The following is a 26,458-nucleotide window of genomic DNA, read 5'->3' on the forward strand; positions in this document are numbered from 1 at the left end:
ATTAACAAAATCAAAGAATTATGCAAAAAGCACAACGGATGGGTTGTACAAAGACAATGGCTTTAAGCGTGGGATAAGCGTACGCGTGTGTAATATAGGCAATGTCAAATTTTCGTGTAAAATGGCAATGAATTATTTTTTTTTATAAGGAAACGTGTCCATTTTCAGATACTGGCAGCACCCCATCTCACAATTGATAGAAATTTAATGTTTTTTTTATTTAGCAAGAAACTGTGTTGATTGTCATATGTTAAATATTTATTTATAAAGTCTATGTACAGGTCACGACTTACATTTAAGTTACGCGAACCCAGAAAATTGGTGGGGCTTTCAAAGTGAAGTTAAATTTTTGTGATATGGAAACGTAAATGGGTACCTTTTAATTTATATGTTCTTAGATAAATTCAAAAAAAATATACCAAATATATTAATAATCAATTGATATATTAATATTATCAAAATGTAATTCAATTTAAGTCACATGTGCTTTTTTCCCTAAACAGACGTATTAAAATATCTGGAGCTTGCCTTAACGTCGTATTTTCTGTTATCGGAAAAACCCTACTGATAGAACACCTTAATTTTGATTTGTTAATTAATTTACAGCTTAAATTTAAACCAATTAAAATGAGAAATGAAAACATTTCAGATCATGTTTTTAAATGTGTGTGGATGTGCTGTAGTAAATGACAACCAAAAATTACTGGTGACTCGAATGATTTGTATACTTCAGCTTTATGTAGCAATAAATAAAAAAAAATCACTCTTATATGATAAATTATCATAAATAAATACATGTACAAAACCATAGTAAATTAAATGCAAGCATTGAAAAAAAAAAGAATACACGCATTCCATAAAATAACTTTCAACTTTATTTTCCGCATATCTGGTAATGGCGTCGTGATTTCACATGAACAAAACTCACTCGTGCGATACACGTGTACAGAAGCTGATCAGAAACACAACAGCGTCTTTCATCATGGGTTCTATACACAACAGGTGTTACTTTCTTTCTTTGTTTTTTAGCATTTATTGTACTTAGCCAAGATATATGGAGTTCTCAATAATGGGCCCAAGGATTTGGGAAACATTGACGAATAAATAAGACGTTCAACAATTCTTATCTGACAATGTACATGAATTTTTCTGCAATGCTAGCTACCTTCATACCCGCATGAACCACCAAAGACAACATATAGTACTTTTTTTTATAACCACATACTTGTTTGCACACTTTTTCCGTGTAAATATTGCACATAGATTATAAATATAACACACATAGAAAATATGATGTGCGGTATTACTTGTCCACATTTTTCTAAAAACTAAAAAGTTAAATTGGCACATGTATTTGTCATTCTGAGTGTACTCTCTCCTTAAATTGTGTTGAGGATTTCAATTGTGGTATGCAATGTTCGTGGCTTGTCAAAGGATACTAGTAATTGTTACTCATTGGTATACATATCATTGTGTAGTTATAAAATTGGCATCGGGAAAAACTGATACATACTGCGTACATATATATATATATATATATATATATATATATATATATATATATATATATATATATATATATATATATATATATGCGAAAACTACATTTACATATATTTGATAAGCCTCCGGTTGCTCTCTCACCAAGTTTAAAACACGTGTTTCAGGGTTGATACGTATACACTCCTACATGTGGGTAAGTAACTATATGAAATAAAATCGTGAAGGAACTGCATTTTGAACGTGTACGAAATACCAGATTGGCTCTTGCATAGTTATCCGACACAGTGCCATGGACAGAACAGTAAAAGTATCAGCTGATGTTGACCGCTTCTTCATAGCTAGGGGGAGGATCAAAACACTGTGATTCTGTCGTCTGGTGACACACACTGGGATCCCGAGAGTCTTGGAACTCGGACGGTACAGTTCTACCAATTATACACGACACCGAGTACTCCGGGGGAGGATCTAGGTTTGTGGATGGCGTGGATCTTAATAAGAACCATGGGTTTCTTTGGTAGTTTGCACTTGGGTAGGTGCTCTCTGCTGCGTTGATTTGGGAAGTTTGGTACATACTTTCCGTTGCATTGCTTCGGGATCTCTCCACGGGACACGACAATGAGTATTCGGGTGGAGGATCCGTCCATCTGTTTATCACGTCCATGTCGGTATTGTCGGCGGGACTTGAAAAGGGGGTCCTTCGTTGAAGTTCTAGATCAGTTGAATATGTCTGAGTTGTAGCTGTTAAAACAGAAACAGTGAATGTATCGTAACTAATTATTGAAAAAAAAACCCTAATGTACATAACAACTGTCAATTGTCACACTTGCTCTTATAAATAAATATTTTGTTAACATGTACATTGAAAAACTAGCTCTCAAAGGTATTGTCGTTTGTTGAATATTATTCTATATCAAATCAAATTTCATGCATTAAGTACAAGATTAAATATAGTCGATTTGGTTCGATAAATCTAAATACTGTATACAGGGTAATTTTCACCCCGTGTTATTTTTGCCCATCAACACTTGCAAACGGTTTCGCCCCGTCTTAAATTCGCCCAGACACGCCTATGTGTTGAAGAGATAAAGTGGAACATTGGATTTCGCTCAGTCTTAAATTCACCCGCTGACAACGAGGGCGAATGGGGCGAAAATAAAATGGGGGCGAATATTTCCCTGTATAAAGTAAGATTTTAATTAGTAAAAAAAAAATATGATGGAATTTCGCAGATATTTTTCTCTCCTTACAGTTCAGTATAGCTTACATTGAAATTCTACACTTTAATCGCAAAATTTCATTTTTAAACATATTTGTTTATAAATATTGCACTTTATGCTGGATCTTTGTAAAATAAACGCTGTAACTGTAACGACTCCTAGAGGCACATACATACATTTCACGTTACAATTTACCTGTGACGGACTGTTGGGTGCATGGGCATTTTTTCCATCGCCATTTACAGCACGATACAACCAGAACTATGACGAATGCGAGTACTACAGCCACTCCTACTGTCACTTCACGCCAAGAAGTGTCGTCTGTTTGGTAAAGTAAACAAACTTAACAGAAGTGTCTTAATTAGTTTGGAAAACATTCTTATTATAACAAAATGTTCAACGCAAATAATTCAACCAACTTCTCTCGGTTTTCATGGTTATAAAGGTTGCAAAAAAAAAATGCTGATTAAAAAAAACAACAACAAAAAAACAATACCACCCCCCCCTCAAAAAAAAAAAGTTCCTCTTAGAAACCAAACAAAAAAAACCCGCAATATTAAAAAGTAAGTCATCTTTATTTACCATGGAAGTCGTCAAAGAAAAAACCTAAATGAACAAGTGTTATAAACATGTACCCCACATCAACTTACTAGCTTCAATTAAGACATGCACCAGGAGTTTGAATCTAGTATCTCGTGTAGACACCCCACCAACTCTGTCCACATAGATATACAGCTGCTGATTCAGAGCCCCACAGAACTCCAAATGGAAGATTTGCGTACAATTCAAACTCTGCAAAACACATATATTGCCAGTGTATTATGAATAATATTTTTACAGAAATAATATGCAGTGAACATACATCCTTTATATAGATAGAAATGTTTTTTTTTTAAATCAATCTCCTATTTATCATTTACATGTACTTTTATTTTTCTTTCAGTAGTAATTCAAATACTTTTTCACATTTAAAAGGGTTTTGCCAATAATTTCCTCACATTTCTATCATAAAAGTGTTGTGCAGTATTGTTTTACATACTTAAAATTTGTTATTGATATTGATAATTTTTACACAAAAAACTTAGATGTACAATGTACATGAGATTTGACATTTAGACTTAATATTCGTAACTAACAATTTGAATTGGAAAGTAGTACATGCCATTGATCGATATTATCAGAAAACCTTACCAAATCTTAATATACCAACCATAAGTACAAAAAGTGACTATTAATAGTTATACATTAATACATGACATTTGTATGTACCTCTAGCGTATTGCCATTGGCAGAAGATGCATATTTCAAGCTCACGGCACAAGACGGATCAAAGAAATACTGAGGGATGATGCAAATTTTATAACTGTCCCGTGTGCTTTCCACTTTTCCTCGGAACACGAAGTAATCGCAGGATATGCGTGCTTTTCCTCCGCCGAACATTACGTAGAAATGTTGGTTTTCATTCATTTCTGTCAGTCCTGTGCAGTTACTGCCAAAATCTACTTTAATTTATATAGAACAAAATTCTGAATTACAGAACAATGTTTAAACAATGTACTAGATGTTTGAGGGGGGGGGTGTCTATAATTGAAATAATGTTTTTGTTTTACGTGGTATGAATATGATGACACATTGTGCGACTGTTTTGTTTTTGAAAACAATAACAACCCCGATTCTTTTCATTGCAAGTAAAATTGTCAAGATACAACACTATAAACTTTGTTCCATATTCTCTCAATGATAACATTGAACTAGCTAGCAAAAAATGAATAAACTTCGTTTTCATAAGTCAGAATACACGGTAAGAAATTTTATGTCAAAATGTCAAAAATCAGAAATACATACGTGTGTTGGATGTTTCCATAGCGTTCACAAGATTATCAGAAAATATAAGCAGCAATGCAATGAAACGAATGCATTTCGATCTGGTTTGTGAATATACATGTATGCACTGGTCATCATTCCTGTGTATAGAAAATTTTGTCAGAATCTGAATCAGTGAACAATGTAATGGTTTATGCGTATACAAGTTTTTAATTTTACATACATCTTTATTATCTAAATGTGCTTACATTGGTTCCAGGTAATAGAAACATGTAGTTACGCCGTGCATTAACTTTTCATCTTTTGTTACATATTTCTATTCTGTAAAAATAGAAACAATCACCATGTCATATTGTATGTACATACATAGTGTAATCGCACATGAATTTATATGTACTATATATCAACATGTAGAATGTTTAACAATATTGTAACTAAGAATGCGTGTATTTATACCTTTTATAAGAAGTATCGAAGGGACAGCATTTTGATAGATTCATACATTTCACCTTTCAATTATAATACTCACATTTGCACGCTTGTTAAAATATGTATAATATATTTTTTTGTATCTCTTTATAAATATTTCATAATTGTTGTATAATATGCATGTTTGATTTTGTTCAATAACATACATTTCATGTACTCTCTGAAAAGAGGAATAAAATATTGAATGAATGAAAAAGTAATTTTATGACAAGTTAAGTGGTCCAGATTTTCTTTGTTAAATTGATCAAAGATATACAACCTTAATAAGAGATACATTCCGGCATAAAATAATCATATATAAAATGATCATGTTACTTTTATGTACGCGTAGTTACTCGTCAACGAATTTAACGAAACTCGAATAAGTGCTAAAAAGGGGAAAAACATTATAGATTTCTGACGTTTTTGTTTGACATTATTAGATATCATGCATGAACATTTTATTCTAGATTTAGCAACAAACCATAGATGCATATCTAAACACTTTCCGAATTGCAAATGTTTGGCGATTAACTTTTATGAATTATACTAAGCTTTCGAAATGATACTTACTTTCACAGTTGGATCTTCATTTAACAGTCTGAGGGAATTAATATATAGATTATATAACGTTTATTTGGATTTTTATAAATAATTATTATAGAACGTTTGAAACCCTAACGATGCCAAATGTACATGTATGTAGCTTCTATTGTATAATTTAAAAAAAAGTCCTCAATTATTTTTATTTGTTTAAGCCACTCAATTATTTATGCATAATAACAGATTAATAAATCTAATAGATATGCTTATCTTATATAATTAAAAAATGCAAAAATACACCAGTCCTAAACTTGGTTAATATTTACAACTTGCGATGTGTTGATATGTTATGCCTCAATGAACAAGAAATTCTGAAATCATTTCCGCATCATAAGAACTAATGATTTATATACTTAATACCTGAAGCATCACTATATATTACGACTTTTCATACAAATCTGTTCATAGTGACCATTGGACGTAATAAAAAAAAGAATATGAACCATTTGAACTGATTGAAATGGAAAGTTAATGTTGTGAAACATTTACCTGAACAGCACACTGTCAGTTAGGTCACGTTCTATATCCTTTTATATCTTCCTCCTTTCTACACTGGCATTGACCTTCATTATACAACCTGCCATTTATGGATATCCACTCCAGACAAAAGGAAAATGTAAAATACAGGTTAAATATTTTCGAAATTTTTAGGAAAAAGATTCATATTACAGAAATTTTCTTTGTAATTAGCTTCAATTGAAATTGGAAAATTGATGTCCAGAATGATTTTTATTTTTCTGTTATACGTGTACACATACGTCATGCAATAATAAAACAGATAATCTCTCTCTCATGCAACCACAAACTCTTTCCCTCCTCTTTCATTCCTATATATGTAAGATAAAAAATTATGTAAGGTAAGATTAATAGAATCCGAAAACCGAAAGTAATCTTTTGAACGTCATAACAGAAAGTTGTGAGACATGATTTTTTAATTGTGAAATAATGCGAGAAAAATAATCATTCATTGTATCCTCGTCCAGGACCGTGAATCTTGGCCCCTCGGTGGAATTTCACTAACAGAAATTGTTTTTCCACCGAGAGGCCAAGATTCACGGTCTAGGAATCGGCAGAGCCTCGGCCTGGACCGTAAATCTTGTCCTCTCGGTGGAATTTCACTATCCCACACTCGTAATAATGAATGATACATTATAAATTTTCCAGTTTCAATTGAAGCTAATTACAAAGAAAATTTCTGAAATATATGAATCTTTTTCCTAAAAATTTCGAAAATATTTAACCTGTATTTTACATTTTCCTTTTGTCTGGAGTGGATATCCATAAATGGCAGGTACAATGTATATGTATAATGAAGGTCAGGTACAATGTATATGTATAATGAAGGTCAGGTACAATGTATATGTATAATGAAGGTCAGGTACAATGTATATATGTATAATGAAGGTCAGGTACAATGCAGTGGCGTAGCTAGAGCTAGAACGAAGTATAGGCAATAAATACGGCGAGGGGTCTGGGGGTCGCCCAAGGCCCCCGAGCGGGTCCAGGGCAGCGCCCTGGTAGGGGGTTCAGGGGGGCGAAGCCCCCCGACAGAAATTGAATTTCATGTTTTATAGAACACACAGGAACAAATTTTAGGCACTTTTCGTACATAAAATTTTGAGTTTTTTTTAAAGATTTTTTTCGTAGTAAAAAGGCAAAAAACATTTATTAATACAATCCAACATTGTTTTCACCAGCAGTCTTTTTTTAAGCGTTATCAAAGTGAATGGCGGGAAGAAACGGGGAAATAAGATAAGGCAAATACCCATTCGGTTTCTTCGTAAAATACAATTTTGAATTTATTTTATCAATTAAATCAATTCAAATTTATCATAATACAAATTTGCAAAAGCACAATTTCTAAATAAATTCAGTTTTTATTATGTTTAACAAGCGATAGAGAAAATATATTACTTTAAATTTTGGCGGAATCGAACCCACAACATAAAAACCCTACTTATAGAAGGTTAGCTAATGTCTGGTGCTCTAACTTCTGAGCCATTTCATACACAACAAAGTAGATTGTTTAAATATTACGCGTGCCTTGAACTTTGGCCACGAATTTACGGACTTGAATTATTTTTTTCAAACGTTGAATTGTTGAGATACAAAATGGTATTTTTATTGTTTAGTGGGTCATCTCTCCAGGTTTTTGTTGATTGAAATCGGTTTGTTTTTTCATAAAACTTTAATTAGTCTATGAGTATGAGAAAAATATGGAGCAGAGACTCACTATAATTATAATAAAAAAGACCTTGAAGTTGTAAAAAAAAAATGACACTATTGGAAGTTTTGATATACGTATACGCCTGTTTGAGTCAACATATTCCAAGTATTGAACATATTTAAAGCTTAAAAACCGATGATATGTTAAATATTTATTGTTTTAAATTTTTTTTTTAAATATCAGACTTATTGATATTTAAATTTTTTGGTATCTTTTCCGTCCGTGCATAGATATTTTACACGCCTTATCCACCCATCTTCTTACACTAAAGCTATTATCTGTCTCTATAGTTTAGTTTACTATTAAAGGGAAAACATTAAGACTTTGTAATTGAATGTCATGATTCAAAAACAGTTGTAATGGTTACTTTAAATTTTGATAATAATAAGAAAACAGATATATTGCTTTGTTGTTTTTTTTTAAGTCGTACATTATGTTACACGAAGTTATTTTAAGGCGTCGATTTTTATTAGCCGCAAATTTGTCAATGATAGTTGAGATCGCAATATACCTCGATCTATGAATATGATTTTAAACATTTCATCCAGTGTTCTTACTATTGCCCGACATGTTTTTCACTGCCGGATTGACTGCGCAATAATTAGCATCATCGATGTCACATATTTGTGACCTCAAACAATCAGAGTTTTAAAATAGGAAAAAGAAAGATATTTGCTTTGGCTTTTTTTTTATATATTTTTTTTAAATGTGACATTTTAACATTTTTAATTTTTGGTCTTAAAATCATGTGTAGGCACGTGCCTTAAGTGCCTAACGGCAGCTACGCCACTGCAATGTATATGTATATTGAAGGTCAGGTAAAATGTATATGTATAATGAAGGTCAGTGTAGAAAGGAGGTGATGGTAATGATATGTACGAGGGTATATCCAAAAGGACACATATAAATTTAGAAAAATCAGGTTAATGGGGATCGAGAACATATGGCATTTCCTTCCTTGGCACTTTATGTTCATAGTGTTGTAAGAGGAACAGGGGACACAGCAGGTTCATTATATCTCAGAAAAGAAAATTAAGGAAGAAAATTTTGGAAGGTGGAAGGAAGCAATGAACGACAATAGAGGTCAATCATTAAGCTTAACGTTTGTTATTTATACATACTTCTTGATTCCAGGAACTTTGTATTATAACAACATTCCATATTTATAAAGCTTACTTTAAATGTCATATAACAACTAGGTTTGATTGATCTTTATGAACTAAACATTAGAAAACATTTCATGGTATTTTCAAGTCAAATTTACATGAAATTATTATAACAAATTTAGTTTAAAGGGACTTAGACACGATTTGACTTTAAATTTTCATATTTTATTTTTCCATTTTCAATGTTTATAATGAAAAATATAGATGTTTATAATGCTATGTCAAAATTTGGAAGTCAAATATCAAGTTATAAGCAAGATAGAGAGTTCATAATGCTTTGTTTTGTAAACAAAGCTCGAATATTGTCATTTTTTTTTACATATGTGCTGTATTAGTGTAAGTTTCAATGAAATGTAACTTCCTTTTGTTGATAATAGTATTTATGAAGATATTGAATTAGTTTAAATTGTTTTTTACCAGTCATTTTGTCAAAGAAATGGTAATTCTCTACATTTCATTTTTTGTAAACAACCATAAGACTCCAGCTTTGTTTACATTACAATGTATTCTTACCTCTGTATCTCGCTTGTAACTTGACTTTAACATTCAATATTTTGGTCAATCTTTTGAAATGCACAAGTAAACCAAATAAAAATAACATAAAAATTACAAATAAAAGAAAAATAATTTTTTTTTAAATTTCAAATCGTGTTTAAGTCCCTTAAAAACTGTTATCATACTGTTTATACATATTAGGTATTGTGCAGATAACTTTGTGTTTTTAATAGTAGACTATATATTCATTGAAATCACTGGGCATATGTTTGTTTTATTCCAATTTAAAAAAAAAAGTTACATATAAGAATTCATGGTGTTAAGAATGGTATAAAAATGCTTAAAAAAACATAATGCATGTTATAATGAAGTCATATTCAAAAGTATTTGGCTTTCTTAATTTTTGTAAGTATAATTTTTATAGAAATGTAAACGAATACCCTTATTTCAGGTATCCTAGTTATCATAATTATGATTGCTACCTATAAGTTGTGGTGTATATGTGTGGTTTTTTGTTGTTGTCTCTCTGACTTTTTTTCAAGAACTGGAAAATGTAAACATTTATTTTTAGATACTTTTTAGAACCTTTTTTTTTTAAAATAGTAAATAATAACGGATAAACTTTATGCGTATTGAATACAATGTAATTTTCAATGCATAAATTATCGCCAAAATTACCGGATATACGATAAGTCAAATATGAAAGAAATATGATTTATTCAAATAGAATCATTGATATAAAAAAATATGATATAAACAATTCAACAAAACATTTAAGTATCCATCCATATCTTGTGACGTATTGTCAAATAAATAGCTTGAGGTACCATGAAATGTTTTAATTCAACATCAAAGTTTACAAAAACTTGAATCAAAGTAATATATGTATGTATGTATCAATTTGTAAGTGATTTTTTTATTATTCAATTCAATTCAATTCAATTTATTTTCACTCAAACCGTCAACATGACGGTACATGAGGTACACATATATATATATAAATATTTACAAATGTATGTATAGAGTCAGAGGTACATGTACAGTACAAATTAGAGAGAAAAAAAAATATGAGAAAAAAGTACAAATGTTCAAGGAGGACAGACTGATTCAAAAATTTCATTTATAAATAAACAGAGTTTTTTTGAGTTTTTTAAGTTTTAAAGTAGACAATAACTCACAAAATTTAAAAGTGTTTGGTCTTACACAAAATCTAGGTTCCAAGTATTTTTGTCTAATACATGAAAGAGCATTACATTCTAATATAAAGTGCATTTCATCGGCTATTTGATTTTTATTACATAATGTGCAACATCTTTCATTAAGAGGAATGCCTAACCATCTACCAGTTTCTACAGGAAGTCGGTGATTCGACGTACGGAATTTAACAAGAATTTTTCGAAGTTTTGATGGCAGAATACTCAAATATTTTTCATATCCAAAAATAAATTTGAAAGTTCTATATAGATGACCTTTTGAAGAATTTGCAATATCAGCCGACCATTTCTGCACAAACTGGTCTTTAAGCCTTTGCTTGACAGCATTTGTAATCCAATTAACATTTACAGTACATTGTTCATTCCAAATGTTTGAAAAACCACACTTATTAAAAATAGAATGTATACAATCAATCCATGGGTTTTTAGAAAAGTCATTATTATATTGATTCAATAAGTATTTGTAAAGTATATGAACAATTTTATTTTCTGGCCCGGTGAACAATTTTGCCCAGTATGAAACCATTCTAGTATATATATTAACAGATAACGGAAACCTTCCGGTTTCTCCATAAACCATGTATGATGGGGTACAGCTTTTTAAATTCAGTATATGTTTCAAAAATTTCAAATGAATACGTTCTATAGTTTCTATATTTTCAAAGCCCCATACTTCACATCCGTATAATAATACCGGCATTACTACTTTATCGAAAAGGTCTAACTGACACTCGACAGGTAAATTAAATTGCCTTATTTTCCTAATGACCCCATACATAGCCTTCTGTGCCTGTTCACAGAGATGTGTTTTTGCTTTTCTGAAAGACCCTGAACGTGAAAAAACAATTCCAAGGTATTTAAACTCTTTCACATTTTCAATTATTTCATTTCTAAAGTAAAATTCCCTTTTTATCATTGGACCTTTAGAAAATACCAATATTTTTGTCTTATTTATATTAACCGTTAACTTCCATTGCTCACAGTATAAATGAAACTCGTTCAGAGCATTTTGTAAATCATCAGGCGTTTCAGCAAGAATTACAGTGTCGTCAGCATAAAAAAGAATACATAGTTTAAAATACATAAACAGTTCATCCTCTAAAGGTTTGGTAACACTCTGTAACCCAATTATATTTTTATCAATCATGAACTTTTCTAAGTCATTAATATATAACGAAAATAAAAATGGCGACAAATTTTCACCTTGGCGTACTCCAACATTAAAGATATAACTATTTCAATCATACCACTATTGAAAATTACGGTACAAACCATCTAATAGAAGATATGGTATGCTGTTCTGTAATCTGCAGGCAAGTCAAACGCTTATCATCAAATATATCGTAACTGTTAAAGCCTACAGTAATACACAAATTTAAAAAAAATGCATGAATATTATTTATACATGACATATACATGACAAATACATGTCATATATCAAAATATTATGATGACATTTTCATACAAACTAGAAGACTTGCATTCACATACATTGCAAATCTATTTTTCAACACGTTTGATAAAATTAGTTATCATTCCTTCTTACTGCGTTTGTCTGAATATAATTCAATAAAGTGCTAAATGTATCACACCAACATGTATTACGTTGGAACGCTGCTCTCTTCTTTAATCATTATACACCGAAACAATATTATCAGTTATTTGTCTCTTCATTTAATAGATCCAATTTATGACCAAAAACGTCTTTATTGTACTCCACTCTCTTAACAATTCGCTAGCAAACCGAGTGTAGAGTGTCACGGTACCGCATGGTCCGATTTCTCATACATTTTGATCAAGTGACTCAAATCTAATGGAACACTTATAACCATGCCGCAAATGATTTGAAATATCTATGCAATACCAAAAAATTAACTAAGTGAACGCTTATATTAAAAAAAATATATAAGTAAGATAAATATGGGAATGAACTTTGTTAAAAGATCTTGGCGGTATATCAATACATTAGATACATAAATCTGTGCCAAAAAGTAGTCAAATCAATGATTACGTGGAAAACAATCAACATTCTGTATTTCAAAGACGCTGTAAACTTCGGACTTCAAATGTCATTAGTTACCGATTGAAAAGTGAAATTAAATAAACACCCTAACAATATTTCTGATCTTCATCTATTGTTAACATGTCAGGCGTTTTGTTGATTGTGTGTCAGAACGTCAGTTAATTCTTCATATTTGGGGGGTGCGTCTGTCCACTGGTTTGCTGCTGGCAGTGTATCTGTGTATTGCACCGGCTGTGGGTTCAATGACACTTGATACACACCTTGCGGAGAAACGAGGTCAGTAGTTGTCATCTTGCTCAGATCTGGTGGACCTGAAAAGAGCACATATCCGGTCCCTGGAACTAAAAATAAGAAATATGAATATCAATCCTACTATGTTTTAGCAGTCTGCCCTACATGTATACTGCTAAAAAGGGCTCAAAATTATGATCTAAGCACAAGTACAGTTGGCCTTGATTCAGTTCACCATTGTTTATAATTTATATCATTTACGATTTGCATTAAATTTATTAAAATATTTGTTGTTTTAAGGTTGTCCCTAATATATGATTTTGACATTTTTATACTAGAAACGAAAGTAGTCTGGGTGGTCAACAAACTACTGTTCAGATCTTCCTTAAATCTTTAGATACGATTATTTCTGCTATAAACTATATTATAGTAAAGAAATTTTCCATATAATTTAGCTTTGAATTATCAATGATTTCTTCCATATTTATAAAGAGCTCTTCTTCGAGCAGGAGGTCAATATAGACAAAAGATGGTGATGACGGCTAGTCCTTACTCCGATTTCCTGGTTCCAGTACAACTAGTCTCCCAAACAACTGGTTCCGTCTACATACACACAGATAGAGTTTAGAAGTGCTGGAAATCATCGCAAAAAGTCCACCAACAACAAGTATCATCAAAGGAACAATTAAAAAACCGGCACTCATCATCTCTGTTGCAGACAAAATAAAATATACACTAATTAATATATAAGACTGAAAATAATAAAACGCGTAATCCGTGAATATACATGATGATCAGAAAATCTCAATGCAACTGGGGATGGTAAAGCCCAGTGAAAACGAATCAATAAAATGATATCGGATATTAGTAAGTATTGATGTAACCTAAAGTTGAGATTATCTGTAACAATCATTAAAAAGGGATAAATTCAACGATCTAGTCAGACGAAAAGATGCGCTCTCAAAATTATGGACAAGAGTCCATTTTCACTCTATATTTAACAAACTACTACATAAGCAAAAGTAATACTAATGTTATAATTGATACTTTGCTATATTTCCTGGATGTTGGAAAAGGTTGAGAAGTACCCGTTTGATAAAAATGAACGAGACAAATTAGATATGTACAGTCACTCCAATGCATTCCAAGAATATTCATTCGCATTTCCTACTTAATCAGGTCCATGATCATGACTTTATATATAATATATATATATATATATATATATATATATATATATATATTTATATATATAATTATTGTATATAATTATTGTATATATTTACCGTCCCGTCCTTTTGTAGCCGTTACCAGAAGCATAAAACTGGCATCATCTGCTGATCTGCCATGGGTACTCTTGAACACTATGCTAAGTGTGTCATCTGGGAGACCACAATACTTGTATCTTTTGATGTCGGTGCAAGTAATTTTCTAAAATTAAAGAATTGCTAACTCTATAAATAGCCATATAAAAGGCTGATGGGTGGGTTGTCTCTATAGAAAAAAACCACATACCTTCTTACTTTACAAAAAAAAAAAGACGAGGCTACGGGAAAATTCATTTCATTTGCACTAACTTAGGGATTATGTATTAATAAATAATTATGAATTGTTGGGAGTATCACACTTGCTTTATCTGCAAGTCAAACTGTTCTTCATACCCCCTTACTTTGTTTTCTTTTTTGTTGAACAGACCATCGTATAACTGAGGACCATATGTATTAGTATGCCTTTAAGGTAAGATATTCATGCATACATACTTCTGTAGCTTCTGCACTGAATGATGTCATAATGTCTACTTCGACTGCACAGGTTCTGTCGTTGAAATAGAGAGGAGTTACGCATATTGAATACTCATCTAAACTCTTCTCTCCTCTCCCTCTAAATTTGAATTTATTGCAACTGGAAGAAACATCTTTTCCATTGTATTCAACATAGATTTCGTCATACTCCGTAAGATCTTTAGTAAGGATGGGACAGTCGTTTCCAAATTCATCTAAACGTGAATTACATGTACATGTATCACATCAACAAATTTCCATTAACTCCTTCTTTCTTTCTTTCTTTCTTTCTTTCCTTTTAGTACAAAACGGAATTTAAAAATGTTCATTTATAAGCAATTGTTAAATTCAGGTATAACTTACATGTATCGTTCCATGCAGCTGCTATAGCAGTGTGTTGGACAATCGGCAATAAGCACAATAATGTTACGCGCAGTGAGAAATACATGTTTCGCTTTCTGAAGAACAAAAAAAACATACTCGTATAAAAAATGCTAAAAATTGTAAAATAATTTTTTTTTCTCTCAATGAGGACACAGAAACGACAATTGAAACATTTTAGTTATGTGTAAATTAGAATATTATATGAAATATAAGTATATTCATAATGGTTATTATAGAAGACAAATCTTTAAGAACAAGTAAAATAGTTTTTGTGAAATATTAAAATATTTTAAATCTTAAATTAATATCAAATATTATTCATATCAAAATTATTATCTCAATTTTTAATTCCCAAGTAATTTTTTGAAATTAAAGCATTAAATTCAATTAATAACAGGCTCTAATTATACATAGAAGTACTTAAATCCAATGAATTATACTTTGGCAAATTCCCATTCATAAGATGATAGAGTCGATATTTCATGTTTAGTATAATAGTAGTGAGCGCAGCTCGCCGGCGCGCAGAGCCAGCAAGCGAAGCGAGCTATAAGAAACCAGTGCGCTCGGGAAAAAGAACGAGCTAAACCTACAGATTCATCAAGAAAAATATTTTGTCCCATAATGCTCTCTAATGTTTTCTCCCGTAGTGCTATGCCAAAAATAACTAACATTTAACTCGTAATTTATGGTGTCTTGAGGTTTGAATACATGTTCTAAGTACCGCACAAGCTTTGTTGAGACCCCAGACAATTTTTTCTACATGTTTCCTCCTTCTAATCATCTTCGCTAGCAAAGGGTTTTCGGTCTACTTTGCTCCCCATAATCCCTTGGCGGATTTCATTACGAAAACTCGGTGACAAGCTCCGTTTTATGATTGGCTGCAGCTGCGAGTAGCTGATCCAATCGCAGTACTTGTAAATATTAACTTTAAAAGAAAACACATGTGTGATCTTTGGTAAAACATTCGATGCTTTTAACAAGTTGAGACACAAGTTCTCGATTTCAGTGCCTCCCAAACGATGGTCTAACCAGATCGTTTTAAAAACCTATATATTTTACTGGGATTGAATATACAATGTAGTTTTACAAACTTGTCAAGGCTTTCGTGCTAGACTGGGTAGTAAACATGGCGAATGTTGAAGCTGCCTATCCCGTTATTAAATACGTTGCTGCGTATGGTTATTGCTTTTAATGGTTCAATGAGCTATGTTTTATTTCATTTCTTTGGTCCGCAATATTCACGACAACGATACGTGGTTTTAAAGCATGAAAGCTTTCATATAAGTGATAGTCGGCGACTTTTCACTATTGTACAGGTCCTTTCAAAGCACTATGAATAAAACATTTCGTTCTTTCCCTAAGTTATAACTTCATTCGTATTTAATAGCATCGTTAATTATGTTCCGATATTCGATAATCAACATGTTTACAAGTTGTATTAATGCCACGATGTGTATATAACCCGTTGTTTAATTCGATTATCTAATGTTAATATACAAGGGGCGCAACTCAAGTTGCTCGCTAGATAGCACCACCACATCACCGAGTTTTCGTAATGAAATCCGCCAAGGGTTTATGGGGAGCAAAGTGGACCGAAAATCCTTGGCTAGCGAAGATGCCTTCTTATTGAGTTGAGAAACGTAAACATAATTAATGATTCTAGTTTTAACGTATGACGTCACAGTGTCTGGCGCTTTATTTCCCGCGATAAATTTAGAGGAGGATCAAACATCGGAAATGCGTGCACTACATTGTTGCAATTGAAGTATAAACTGCGATACCTGTCTCAGATGATTTTTTAATTTTTTTTTGTTTTGGTTTTGATAGAGAGACTGTCATATTGCTCCAATTTTAGTTTGCATGTACAGTAAGTATATATAAATGAAAGGAAGATTAAAAAAATAAGTCATTTTCAACTGAATAAAAAAAAAAGTAACTAAAGTTATACCTCTAGTATGGCTATAAAGTCTGATTCCAGATTCCTTCCATCGAACTATAATTCTAAACTAGCCCAGTGCGTGAAAAGGACAAGGAATATTAAATCGGAAGTTAATACGCACATAATCTGTTCAGATCAGTCTGAAACATCTATTATTGAGTGCTATTTATAAAGACAATCAAGCGGATATCCGAAAATGAGTTTCTCAAGAGCACTTTTTGAAACTATATCCGTCCTTGTAGATTTCGGAGTAAATGATGTCTTTAAAGTGAAATTGAGTATGAAAAACTTTTAAAACGATAGAAGCATCGATATGCAATATTTTAGAAATAGCCAAATGATTGTCTAGTTTCTTTTCATCAATGTCACTGACAAGATGAATGATTTATACCGTACTCTATATTTCTAAACATGCGAGAAATAAGCTAGATCCCCCAACAAAAAATAGTTGTATTTTATTTCTATTTTATTTTTTTAAATAACCAATAAAGATGTTATGCATACTACATGATCTCCGCGCATCTTACAATAAATCTGTTGTAAAAATAATAAATGAGATTACTTTTTAGTAGCGAAGGGATTTAACTAGTTCATTAAAAAAAACAAACAATACATTTCCCAATACAAGTTTTAAATGCATATATTGATAGCTACATATTCAGTTAAGGCCATTAATATATAGTTAATGGTAAAAAATAATAAAAATAATAATTAAAAAAGAAGAACTACCCTTCATAGTGTAAATCTGCAATGTTTTTTCAAGAGGGGGGAGATAGTTCCGGTTTGTAATATAGAATTATGTAAACGTTTAAATATTACATGGTATTTCGATCAGAAGTCGATTATTTTTAGACATAAAAAACTAATTACAAAATGTAGAACGGTTCTTTTTTAACATACAATCGATTAAAATTTGCTTCTTTGTTCTAAAGACGGTTCAGAAATATATAGTTTTAACAGATACTTAAACAACGGGCAAACAAAGAACAAATTGAGTCGACGGATTGGGGAATTAACGACAGAGGTCAGAATAAACACCGCTATTTTTTCTCAAACTATCACTATGGTTGATTTCATACATACAGTGAACGTGAAATACTTATAACTGATTCTTCTCACTAATTTTAGAATGAAAAGAATAAAAGGTAATGCATTTAAGCGAAATAGTTCGTATACTTTCAGAGTGTTTTTACATTTTAATCAAGATTAATATTTAAATCAGAATGCTTAACATATGTCAAAAGCAAGGGTCAAAATTTATATATCATTGTAAGGAAAGTATTGAACATTTTTCATGCAAACACTTTACAAAACTGGGAAATTCCCTACTTCATTTTCATTTTCAGAGTTGTTCATGCATTTTGCTGGAAAACGAATCTGACTTCATGATGAAAATATGAAACATGAGAGAAAAACTTTGATGAACTTTCATTCAAGAGGTCCCTCCTTGCTGAACGAAATTAGGGTCAGAGCTAAGAACCCTTATGATTACATTACTGCTGTAGACAATTCATAATGGGACCCATATGTCACTTAAGGACGTTGGATCCTGCGATCAAAAGTCTTATTTTTTTTTCTAAAGTATTTTTTAAAAATCTTAATACATAGCTTAACCAAAATTCAAAACAAAATTTTGGGGTCTATATGCTTCATTTGGCGCTACGGTGTACTTAATATGACCATTCTGCAATGAAAGTTCAGATTGCATATAAATTGCTTTTCCCGCTATATTTCATTATCGAAATTAACCATGGCATCAAATACAAATTTATAATTTATAATGAATAGAATTAAAATTATCATAAAGAAAATATTACAATTTCTTCAGCTAATTGATATTTTGACCTTTTCGCACTGATAAAACGCTATTTTTATCCATTACCATTTCAACATGCAAAGAAATTTTTAAAAAGTCGCAATCTTTTTCTCAAATTATGATGAACTCGTCAGAAAAATCTTAAAATTTCAGAAAATAAAACAAAAAGTATGGGTCTATTATGTAAAATTTGAGATATGGCATGAAATAAGCTGATTTTAGGCAAAAATTAGGATTCATTTTTCCTTGACTTTTATGAAATATAAGTTAAATTTGCCAATATGTGTCAATAGAATTATTGAAAAATTGTAAAATCATGTTGTTTGTAACAAAATGAAGATATCCTACTGCACAAACTATCTAGAAATTTTGTTTGCACTGAAAATAAGGAAGTTAAAGTGAGGGTACTCTAAAACAACTGAGTTATGAAAAAATGTTCATTTTCTTCTTGAAAACCCCTCATCATTTCATTATCGTTTTGGGGGTAAACATATACTATATTGAAGTCCTAATATATACAACAGGTTTGATTTAATTCGACATTGGAGGCAAGTATACAATCCATATGCATAAAAGGTAAACATATTTGAGTCGGATAGAAACTATCCATGTTTGAATCAGATAGAAACTATCCATGTTTGAATCAGATAGAAACTATCCATCTCTATACCATTTAGCCACTGTTCCTATATGTAACAAATGTGCAAACGTTTTCTTTGAAATACCTTATATTCTTAAATTCAAAAATTAAATAGGAATCTTCAATTACATGTACATATGCAGAACAAAATTGACAATTTTGAAAATCCACATTTAAAGATAATATCGTAATAAATTGTTACACAAACATTTACAAATATTTAATGCTGTAATGTACATGTTTATCGCTTTACCCTTAATTGAAACATCGAATATTTCAAACAACAAGATTCAGTAAATATATCTAACCATTGTTTGTGTACAACGTCATCATTTGTTGGCGATCTCGGCATTTCTTAGATTGTGTCAGTCACGTGTGAGGCCATATACTCTTCATAGCTTGGAGGTACGTCTGACACATTTATGTCAGTTGTCCGTGGAGATGTATCACTTTGCGGTGGTGCACAAGATGACATCGAATAAACTCCTGGAAATGAAATATGAGAAGTCGTCGCCACCATGGTCTGTTGTGTTTGGGCGGAATAAATCACATACGGAATTTCTGTAGCTGATAAGAAATAAAAAAAAAATGATCATTAATGTATTTAATGATTTAATCTATTTCTTCTTTTTTTTGGCAGAGATATTTCATTTACTTTTCGTATACATAATGATACAATCAAATTGGGATATGTTGATACAAAATACATTAATTTTGTGATCAATATTTGCAGATTTTTTCACAAACATAACACATTCATAATTATTGTATAATATTTGGTGTTGTTGATTTTACAACCAAGTCAATCTTGTGAAAAAAAAGAAAAACAAAATGTTTAGTATTTTTTCCCTGTCCATCAATATGTTATATTTTTACAGATTTATCGTACAGCAGTTTATAGTTTTTAAACTGGCACTGTTGTTACCTTTTTTACATAGATTTCATACAACGGATATCATATATTTTAAAATGCTAAATGTCTATAATTTAATACTAATTCAATTTGATACAGATAACTTAGTTGTACAATCTCCAGGTAATAGGTTAAAGACACAAACGCTTTTACAACACACACACACACACACACACACACACACACAGAGAGAGAGAGAAAGACTATATATCTGTTTCTATCTGTCTGTCTGTCCGTCTCTTTCTCTCTCTCTCTCTCTCTATCTCTCTTGATCGATCGAATGTGCATGGGTTACTTTAATCCAACGTAAAGAGTGCTTGGAAGTTATTTTAAGGCTTTATCTACCTCCCCCCCCCTCCCCGACAACGAGTTCCGTGTAAAGATATAGGAAAATGTTCAAAACCAGTAACACTTTTTTGACAATACATGTACAATCAATCGGTAAAGTCGGTATGCTTGCAAGTAAGCATCCTGTCCCATAGATTGCAACATTCAAATACTATTCTGATACTTACAGAGATATAGCTGTGTCGGATTGAATATACTCTTCTGTGATGACTTCCGTCTAAACACCCAATAGCAGCATATAGCGACCCACACTAAGGTAATAAAGATGCCGAGTATGACACCTACATACCCGGCATTATGAGATGTATGGGTTTTGTTATCTGTGTTAACAAATAATTAAAAATCAAATGTGGTAATTTACATTAATTTAAACGATGTCATTAAAACTACATTGATATTCTTAGTAATATAGGTTAAAAAGCATTAAAAATACAGCACCGTATTGAATTCGTAGGCACCAAAACTATTTCATTTAATAATGAGAGTAGTCCTTGAATCATTGCGATAATTTATTTCAAAATTATAAATTACAGTTTTCCCTACAGAGAAACTTTTTATAATTTACATGTACCGAAGATTATTGTATGAAATTTTTCCATCGTAAACAGTCTCAGTCGACTTTTTTGTGGATTTTCATTCAATTAGCCATTTTTTGTAACAACTTCCATTTTCTTGATTTGTCACAAATTAAAGTTTCTTGTGTTCTTGTTTTAATTAGAGTATCGGAAAATTTCCAATTATTTAAGTTTGTAAGATTTGTGTTTTTTATGGAATGCGGTAAAAAGTCAAAACCCAGAAATAATAAATTGAAGCTCAACAATAGCTATTACCAGCGTTATCGGCTGTGTGACGTTATAATTGTTTACAACTACAGATCCAGTCTATGTCGCTTTAGTGCATGTAATTAAGCATTGCCAGCTGATAATCACAGTGAAACAAAATGAAGTAGTTTGCGTTGTATATTATATATTCTTAAAAGGAACATTACTACTTACAATCGTAGTCTTTCTTCGCTGTGATCTTTAGCTTAAAGCGGACATTATTTGTATCTTTGCCATACCGTTTCTTGAACTGAATGAAGAGAGTTTTATTTTTCGGTCCACAATACTGGACGCTCTCGTTTGCAATGCATGCTATTTTCTAAATTAAAAAAAAAGTATATGCATATAATTATGAGGGTTTCTCTCTCTCTCTCTCTCTCTCTCTCTCTCTCTCTCTCTCTCTCTCTCTCTCTCTCTCTCAATTCATACAAACAATGGTTATTTTTCTATTAAAAATCTTAAATTTTGTTTCATAAAGCTTTTATATTACTCATATTAAAAATGATGCTAAAAGTAGAACTCGATTGTGTGTAAAATGTAAACACATACGTGTTGCGTGACTCCAGAAAGGGATGTTTTGATGTCTATATCGACTGCACAATCACTGTCATTGAAATAAAGAGGAGTCACGCAAAGGGAATGCTCGTCTAAAAAGCCATATTTTCTTCTTCTGAATTTGAAGTAATGGCAATCGAAATCAACCGTCTTTCCATTGTACTCAACGTGTATTTTTCATTCTCATCTACATCTGTAGTATTTAATAAGCAGTCTTTTCCAAATTCATCTAAAAAATTATTGCTGAATTAGGAACGAAAATCTTAGGTTTAAACACACAACGACTGTATCAATCTATTGAACTCTCTCTCTCTCTCTCTCTCTCTCTCTCTCTCTCTCTCTCTCTCTCTCTCTCTCAACTTAACTACTAGTATTATTCATAAATACAGAATAGTATTTTCAAATTGACATATCCACTGACATTATTAGTGAATACATGTGTACTTGGTAAAACCTGTTTTTCATATACTTACATGTTCTCTCATATCCGAATACTAAGGCTACATGCGAAAAGATCAGCAATATGCTAGAAATCAATGAAAATGACAGAACAGGGATTTTACTGTTTCTATAGCATAAAAAGACAATGAAGAAAATTACAATAAGCTAAATAAACAACCTTTTCGAATAGGTTGATAGGTCAATATAAGGCAATACTATTGTTGTAAATTTTAAAACACATACAATAATACCCATTTTTACACTATACCAATGTTAGAAATTAGGTCACCCGTTTATTTAGGTTCAACACTAACTACGCATTTATAAGGATTTTTAAACTTCACGATTCAAGTTAAAATTAACGCTTGAATTGATATTTAGGGATCTTTTATCAAACATGCATGTTTGTATTTTTTTATGCCGTGGCTTTATGTTAAATACAGTAAAAAAGATCAAACATCAGGGAAAAAAAGAAAGTGCTTTGAGTATTTCATCATCAACACGTATTTAGTAATTGATGGATAACAAGGTAGATTTGAAAACATGTCAATAATTATACAAATGATAATTATATATAATCGGAATATGTTTTATTATACGAATAAGCATTTACTTACAAGTTTAAAAGTAGACATTATTATATCAAAACCAACAAGATTTAGAAATAGGCTTGGCTTTAAAATACATACCTCCTACCCATGTTCCTGAAATATATGCAGTGACGTAAAGCTATTTACGACTCTAAAGTATGAACGGGTGGATCCAAGGGAGCGGAATTGTTAGAGTTTGTAAAAGAAAAAATCCGACAATATTTACACTATATTTAGAGAACACTTTGAATAGAGTTTTTTTCTTCTGAGAAATATAGTCTAAATGAACCTTCTATGTGTACAACTTTGTTTTGTCTATCCCGAAAAAAAAAAGAAGATGACGAGAGTTTAAACAAACCAATTTCAAACATGCATTGTCTATGGAAAACCTTAAGCTATCATTATGAAAATTAAATTGTTGTTGATATTTTATTATTATTATTTATGCAACTTTGAGCAAGAAGCTCATCAGCATTAAAACGTTACCTTTCCTATTGACGTGTATATGTAAAGATATAGGAAATTGCCCATATTGTAAAGCTAACGCATTCTAAGATTTCTCAACTTAAATATATGCAATGAACAAAAAAGCAGAGTTAAAATTGTAGGACAGACCTGATTGTTTGTTGACCATCCTGCCTCCTTAAAAAAGAAACACCATTGTGAAATATTATTTAAAGTAAAATCAAAGGTCAATCAGGTCTTGATAAGATAAGATGATTAAGCATTACATAGACTATGTTTAAAACAATTGGAATGAAATTCAAAATAGATATGACTTCTACAATGTTTATGCGTGTATTTTGCTGTAGGTTTATTTGACTTTTATAGGTTTTAAAATTGCATCAATTAGATAGGAAGTGCTGTACCCTCCTTATCAATTCAAATAATCCAACGCAAAGCTATGGTGAAATAAGTGAATGACATGATGTTCTAGTTTCTCCTGGATTTCTCTGTGTCTCTGTGTGTGAGCCATGAACAGATTATATTGATGACAACTCTACAGTATTTCTAAACTCGATAAATGATTTACGCAAAATTAAAGAGACGTTGAAATAGGGTATTGTTTGGAGTTAAAAATCATCCATTTTCTTTTCGAAACATACTTTTATTAGAAATGAACACATTAAAACTTGTTCAAGACAATGTAAAATAAAAAATCCGCAAAAGAGCTTTACAATTAATTTTAGTGATAAGTACATGTATTTTACGCGAAATATTTAAAAACATTACTTTACAGAATTTTAATGTGGGATAAACAACTCGCAATGAAGGAAAATGTCGTTCAAAAGATGCTCATAATTTTGAATATAAAACCAGTGCAATATATAAAAAAAAATAAACGATAAATATGTTTGAATTTAATAGAACCATTTCTTAACCATTCATTCACTGTTCCTCTATGAGATTACAGTGCAATTCGTTCATGTTTTCTTTGAACTGCTTTAAATTCCCGAAATGAAAGTGACTCATATAGTTGATAATTAATAATTTTTATATTTGCATGAAAATGATATTTTGAGTATTTTTTACATAATTATAAACATTCACAATTAATACATCAAGGTATATAGCATTAATCTTCATTGAGACATCAAGTATTTCAAACACCAAAACTCCACAGGTTATTTGATCATTATCTACGTATGACGTCATCAGTGATGTCTTTGAGATTGTGTCATGTACGTGTTAGGTCTTAGAATCCTTCAAATCCCCATAGCTTAAATGTTGATCCGACAACTTGTCGTCAGTTGTCCGTGGAGATACATTTCCTTGTGGTGAAGGATATAATGCCATTGTACACAGAACCGGAGAGGAAATATCTGAAGGCGTCGTAATCTTGCTTTGTTGTGTTTGGCCGGAATAAATCACATAAGGAATCGCCGTTGCTGATAAAAAGTGAAATAAATTTTTTAAAAATATTTAATGTATTTGAATTCTTAACTTTTTGGCATGGATATTTTACCTTTTATATTTCATTCTCCCTTCACCACATACATGAACATAATGATCGAAACACCTCAGGAAAAGCACAAAGCCAATTTAAGGTCAATTAAACTTTTACAAATGCTTATATGATTACATATCTATTTTCAGGGTCCGCGCAAAGTTTAATATTACACATTCTTTTTTGAATATTAGATTTGAAATTGTTGATTTAACATCGTAAGGAAACCCAATAAAAGATAAAACACACATTTGTTTTTCATGTTTTGAAAATATTATGTTTGTTGCACATTTTCGTACAACTGAGATAAAACTTTAGAACTGACTCTGTTTTGTCAAACATTTTTCAGGCAACAAAAAAAATAGAATTTTTCTAAAGGATTTATAAAACATGTCGAAATTTATTTTATTTTCAAACCGATTCTTGTACAAGCAACCTTTATTAAGTTTTGTCGGGCACATAAACGCTTTGTCAAAAAAAAGAAAACAAGAGTTAAAGACCACCAGTTACGAACAAGCAGAGTACATGACACACTTTTCTCCCATCATTAAAAGGGCTAGGCGGTCCTGGGTTTTTTACGCTCTATTTACCCGCGTCAAACAAAAAAAATTGTATAAAGATAAAGTTGATGTTATAATTTAGGAGCTAAATTATACATATTTGAATTTGTTTTAAACTAAATAATTGATGGCCCAAAATATCATTAAGATTTTTAAACATATCTAATTTTGTTTTAAAATTACCATCTAGCCTCTTTTCAAAATGAGATTGTAAATGTATTGAGCTGGAATTAATTGTGGATGAGTTTCAAATGTTATGTAGTGAATCAACGACTGTTAACATATTGTTGCAAACATTATATTATAACTTTCATATGCTATTTTGATACTTACACGGATATAATTGTGGTGGATCCGGTTTGAATACTCTCCTCCGAGATGGCTTCCATCTACACAAACAACAGCAGCATACAGCAGCAAACACTGTGATTATAGCGGTGCCGCCAATGACACCTAAAATCAGGGCACCAATTGCTGCCGAACTATAAGATATACGTTTATCGGTATCTGTGTGAAAACAACAATTTTAAAATTAAAAATAAATGGCATTTATGTTTTATGTGTCATCAGTTAGAAAGTACTTGCGCAGAATTGTAATACCTTACACATTAATATGATACAATGCTTAATATGTTAAACCATATTTTATTTCGTTCACGTTTTGAAATTTTATTAAATAAGGGATCACTAAATCATCATAAAAAATTAAATTAAATTAAACAAATCACATGTTTATGTATATGAAGCCTTA

The 26,458-nt window shown here is 31.2% G+C and overlaps 2 protein-coding genes across 6 annotated transcripts; both read right to left on the bottom strand.

Moving 5' to 3' along the window:
• Nucleotides 1-1,576: 1,576 nt before the first annotated feature.
• Nucleotides 1,577-6,166, bottom strand: LOC105335893 (uncharacterized). 2 transcript variants are annotated; one of them, XM_066081713.1, is made up of 7 exons: nucleotides 6,105-6,166; nucleotides 4,793-4,865; nucleotides 4,566-4,684; nucleotides 3,990-4,219; nucleotides 3,371-3,512; nucleotides 2,916-3,041; nucleotides 1,577-2,241 (listed from the first exon to the last, which is right to left on the bottom strand). In XM_066081713.1, the coding sequence occupies exons 2-7, from the start codon at nucleotides 4,831-4,833 to the stop codon at nucleotides 1,814-1,816; spliced, it is 1,086 nt and encodes a 361-aa protein (XP_065937785.1). In that variant the 5' UTR covers nucleotides 4,834-4,865; nucleotides 6,105-6,166; the 3' UTR covers nucleotides 1,577-1,813. The 2 variants fall into 2 exon arrangements, with proteins under 2 accessions (XP_065937785.1, XP_011438332.3); XM_011440030.4 differs by having other exon boundaries at nucleotides 1,579-2,241; nucleotides 3,990-4,222; nucleotides 6,105-6,165.
• Nucleotides 6,167-11,936: 5,770 nt separating this feature from the next.
• Nucleotides 11,937-23,361, bottom strand: LOC117682548 (uncharacterized). 4 transcript variants are annotated; one of them, XR_010713012.1, is made up of 11 exons: nucleotides 23,299-23,361; nucleotides 22,642-22,694; nucleotides 22,163-22,397; nucleotides 21,788-21,932; nucleotides 20,960-21,043; nucleotides 19,840-20,098; nucleotides 15,116-15,210; nucleotides 14,732-14,967; nucleotides 14,258-14,402; nucleotides 13,525-13,680; nucleotides 11,937-13,081 (listed from the first exon to the last, which is right to left on the bottom strand). XR_010713012.1 is itself a non-coding variant. In XM_066081714.1 (11 exons), the coding sequence occupies exons 7-11, from the start codon at nucleotides 15,198-15,200 to the stop codon at nucleotides 12,864-12,866; spliced, it is 840 nt and encodes a 279-aa protein (XP_065937786.1). In that variant the 5' UTR covers nucleotides 15,201-15,210; nucleotides 19,840-20,098; nucleotides 20,960-21,112; nucleotides 21,788-21,932; nucleotides 22,163-22,397; nucleotides 22,642-22,694; nucleotides 23,299-23,351; the 3' UTR covers nucleotides 11,937-12,863. The 4 variants fall into 4 exon arrangements, 2 of the variants coding, with proteins under 2 accessions (XP_065937786.1, XP_034306230.2); XM_066081714.1 differs by having other exon boundaries at nucleotides 20,960-21,112; nucleotides 23,299-23,351; XR_010713011.1 differs by lacking the exon at nucleotides 22,163-22,397 and having other exon boundaries at nucleotides 20,960-21,112; nucleotides 23,299-23,323.
• Between the last annotated feature and the right edge of the window lie 3,097 nt (nucleotides 23,362-26,458).

Source organism: Magallana gigas, chromosome 4, assembly GCF_963853765.1.
Source record: "Magallana gigas chromosome 4, xbMagGiga1.1, whole genome shotgun sequence".
NCBI classification, from domain to species: Eukaryota; Metazoa; Mollusca; class Bivalvia; order Ostreida; family Ostreidae; genus Magallana; species Magallana gigas.

Excerpts from the sequence above, each read along its gene's own strand:
- LOC117682548 (XM_066081714.1), bottom strand. The coding sequence starts at position 15,200 with ATGTATTTCTCACTGCGCGTAACATTATTGTGCTTATTGCCGATTGTC. Across the intron at positions 14,403-14,731 it reads TCAGTGCAGAAGCTACAGAA|AAAATTACTTGCACCGACAT; the intron begins GTATGTATGCAT and ends CTTTAATTTTAG. Across the intron at positions 13,082-13,524 it reads ACTGGAACCAGGAAATCGGA|TTCCAGGGACCGGATATGTG; the intron begins GTAAGGACTAGC and ends TCTTATTTTTAG.
- LOC105335893 (XM_011440030.4), bottom strand. The coding sequence starts at position 4,833 with ATGCACGGCGTAACTACATGTTTCTATTACCTGGAACCAAT. Across the intron at positions 4,685-4,792 it reads TTCTATTACCTGGAACCAAT|GAATGATGACCAGTGCATAC; the intron begins GTAAGCACATTT and ends TTCTATACACAG. Across the intron at positions 3,513-3,989 it reads CCAATGGCAATACGCTAGAG|AGTTTGAATTGTACGCAAAT; the intron begins GTACATACAAAT and ends TGTGTTTTGCAG.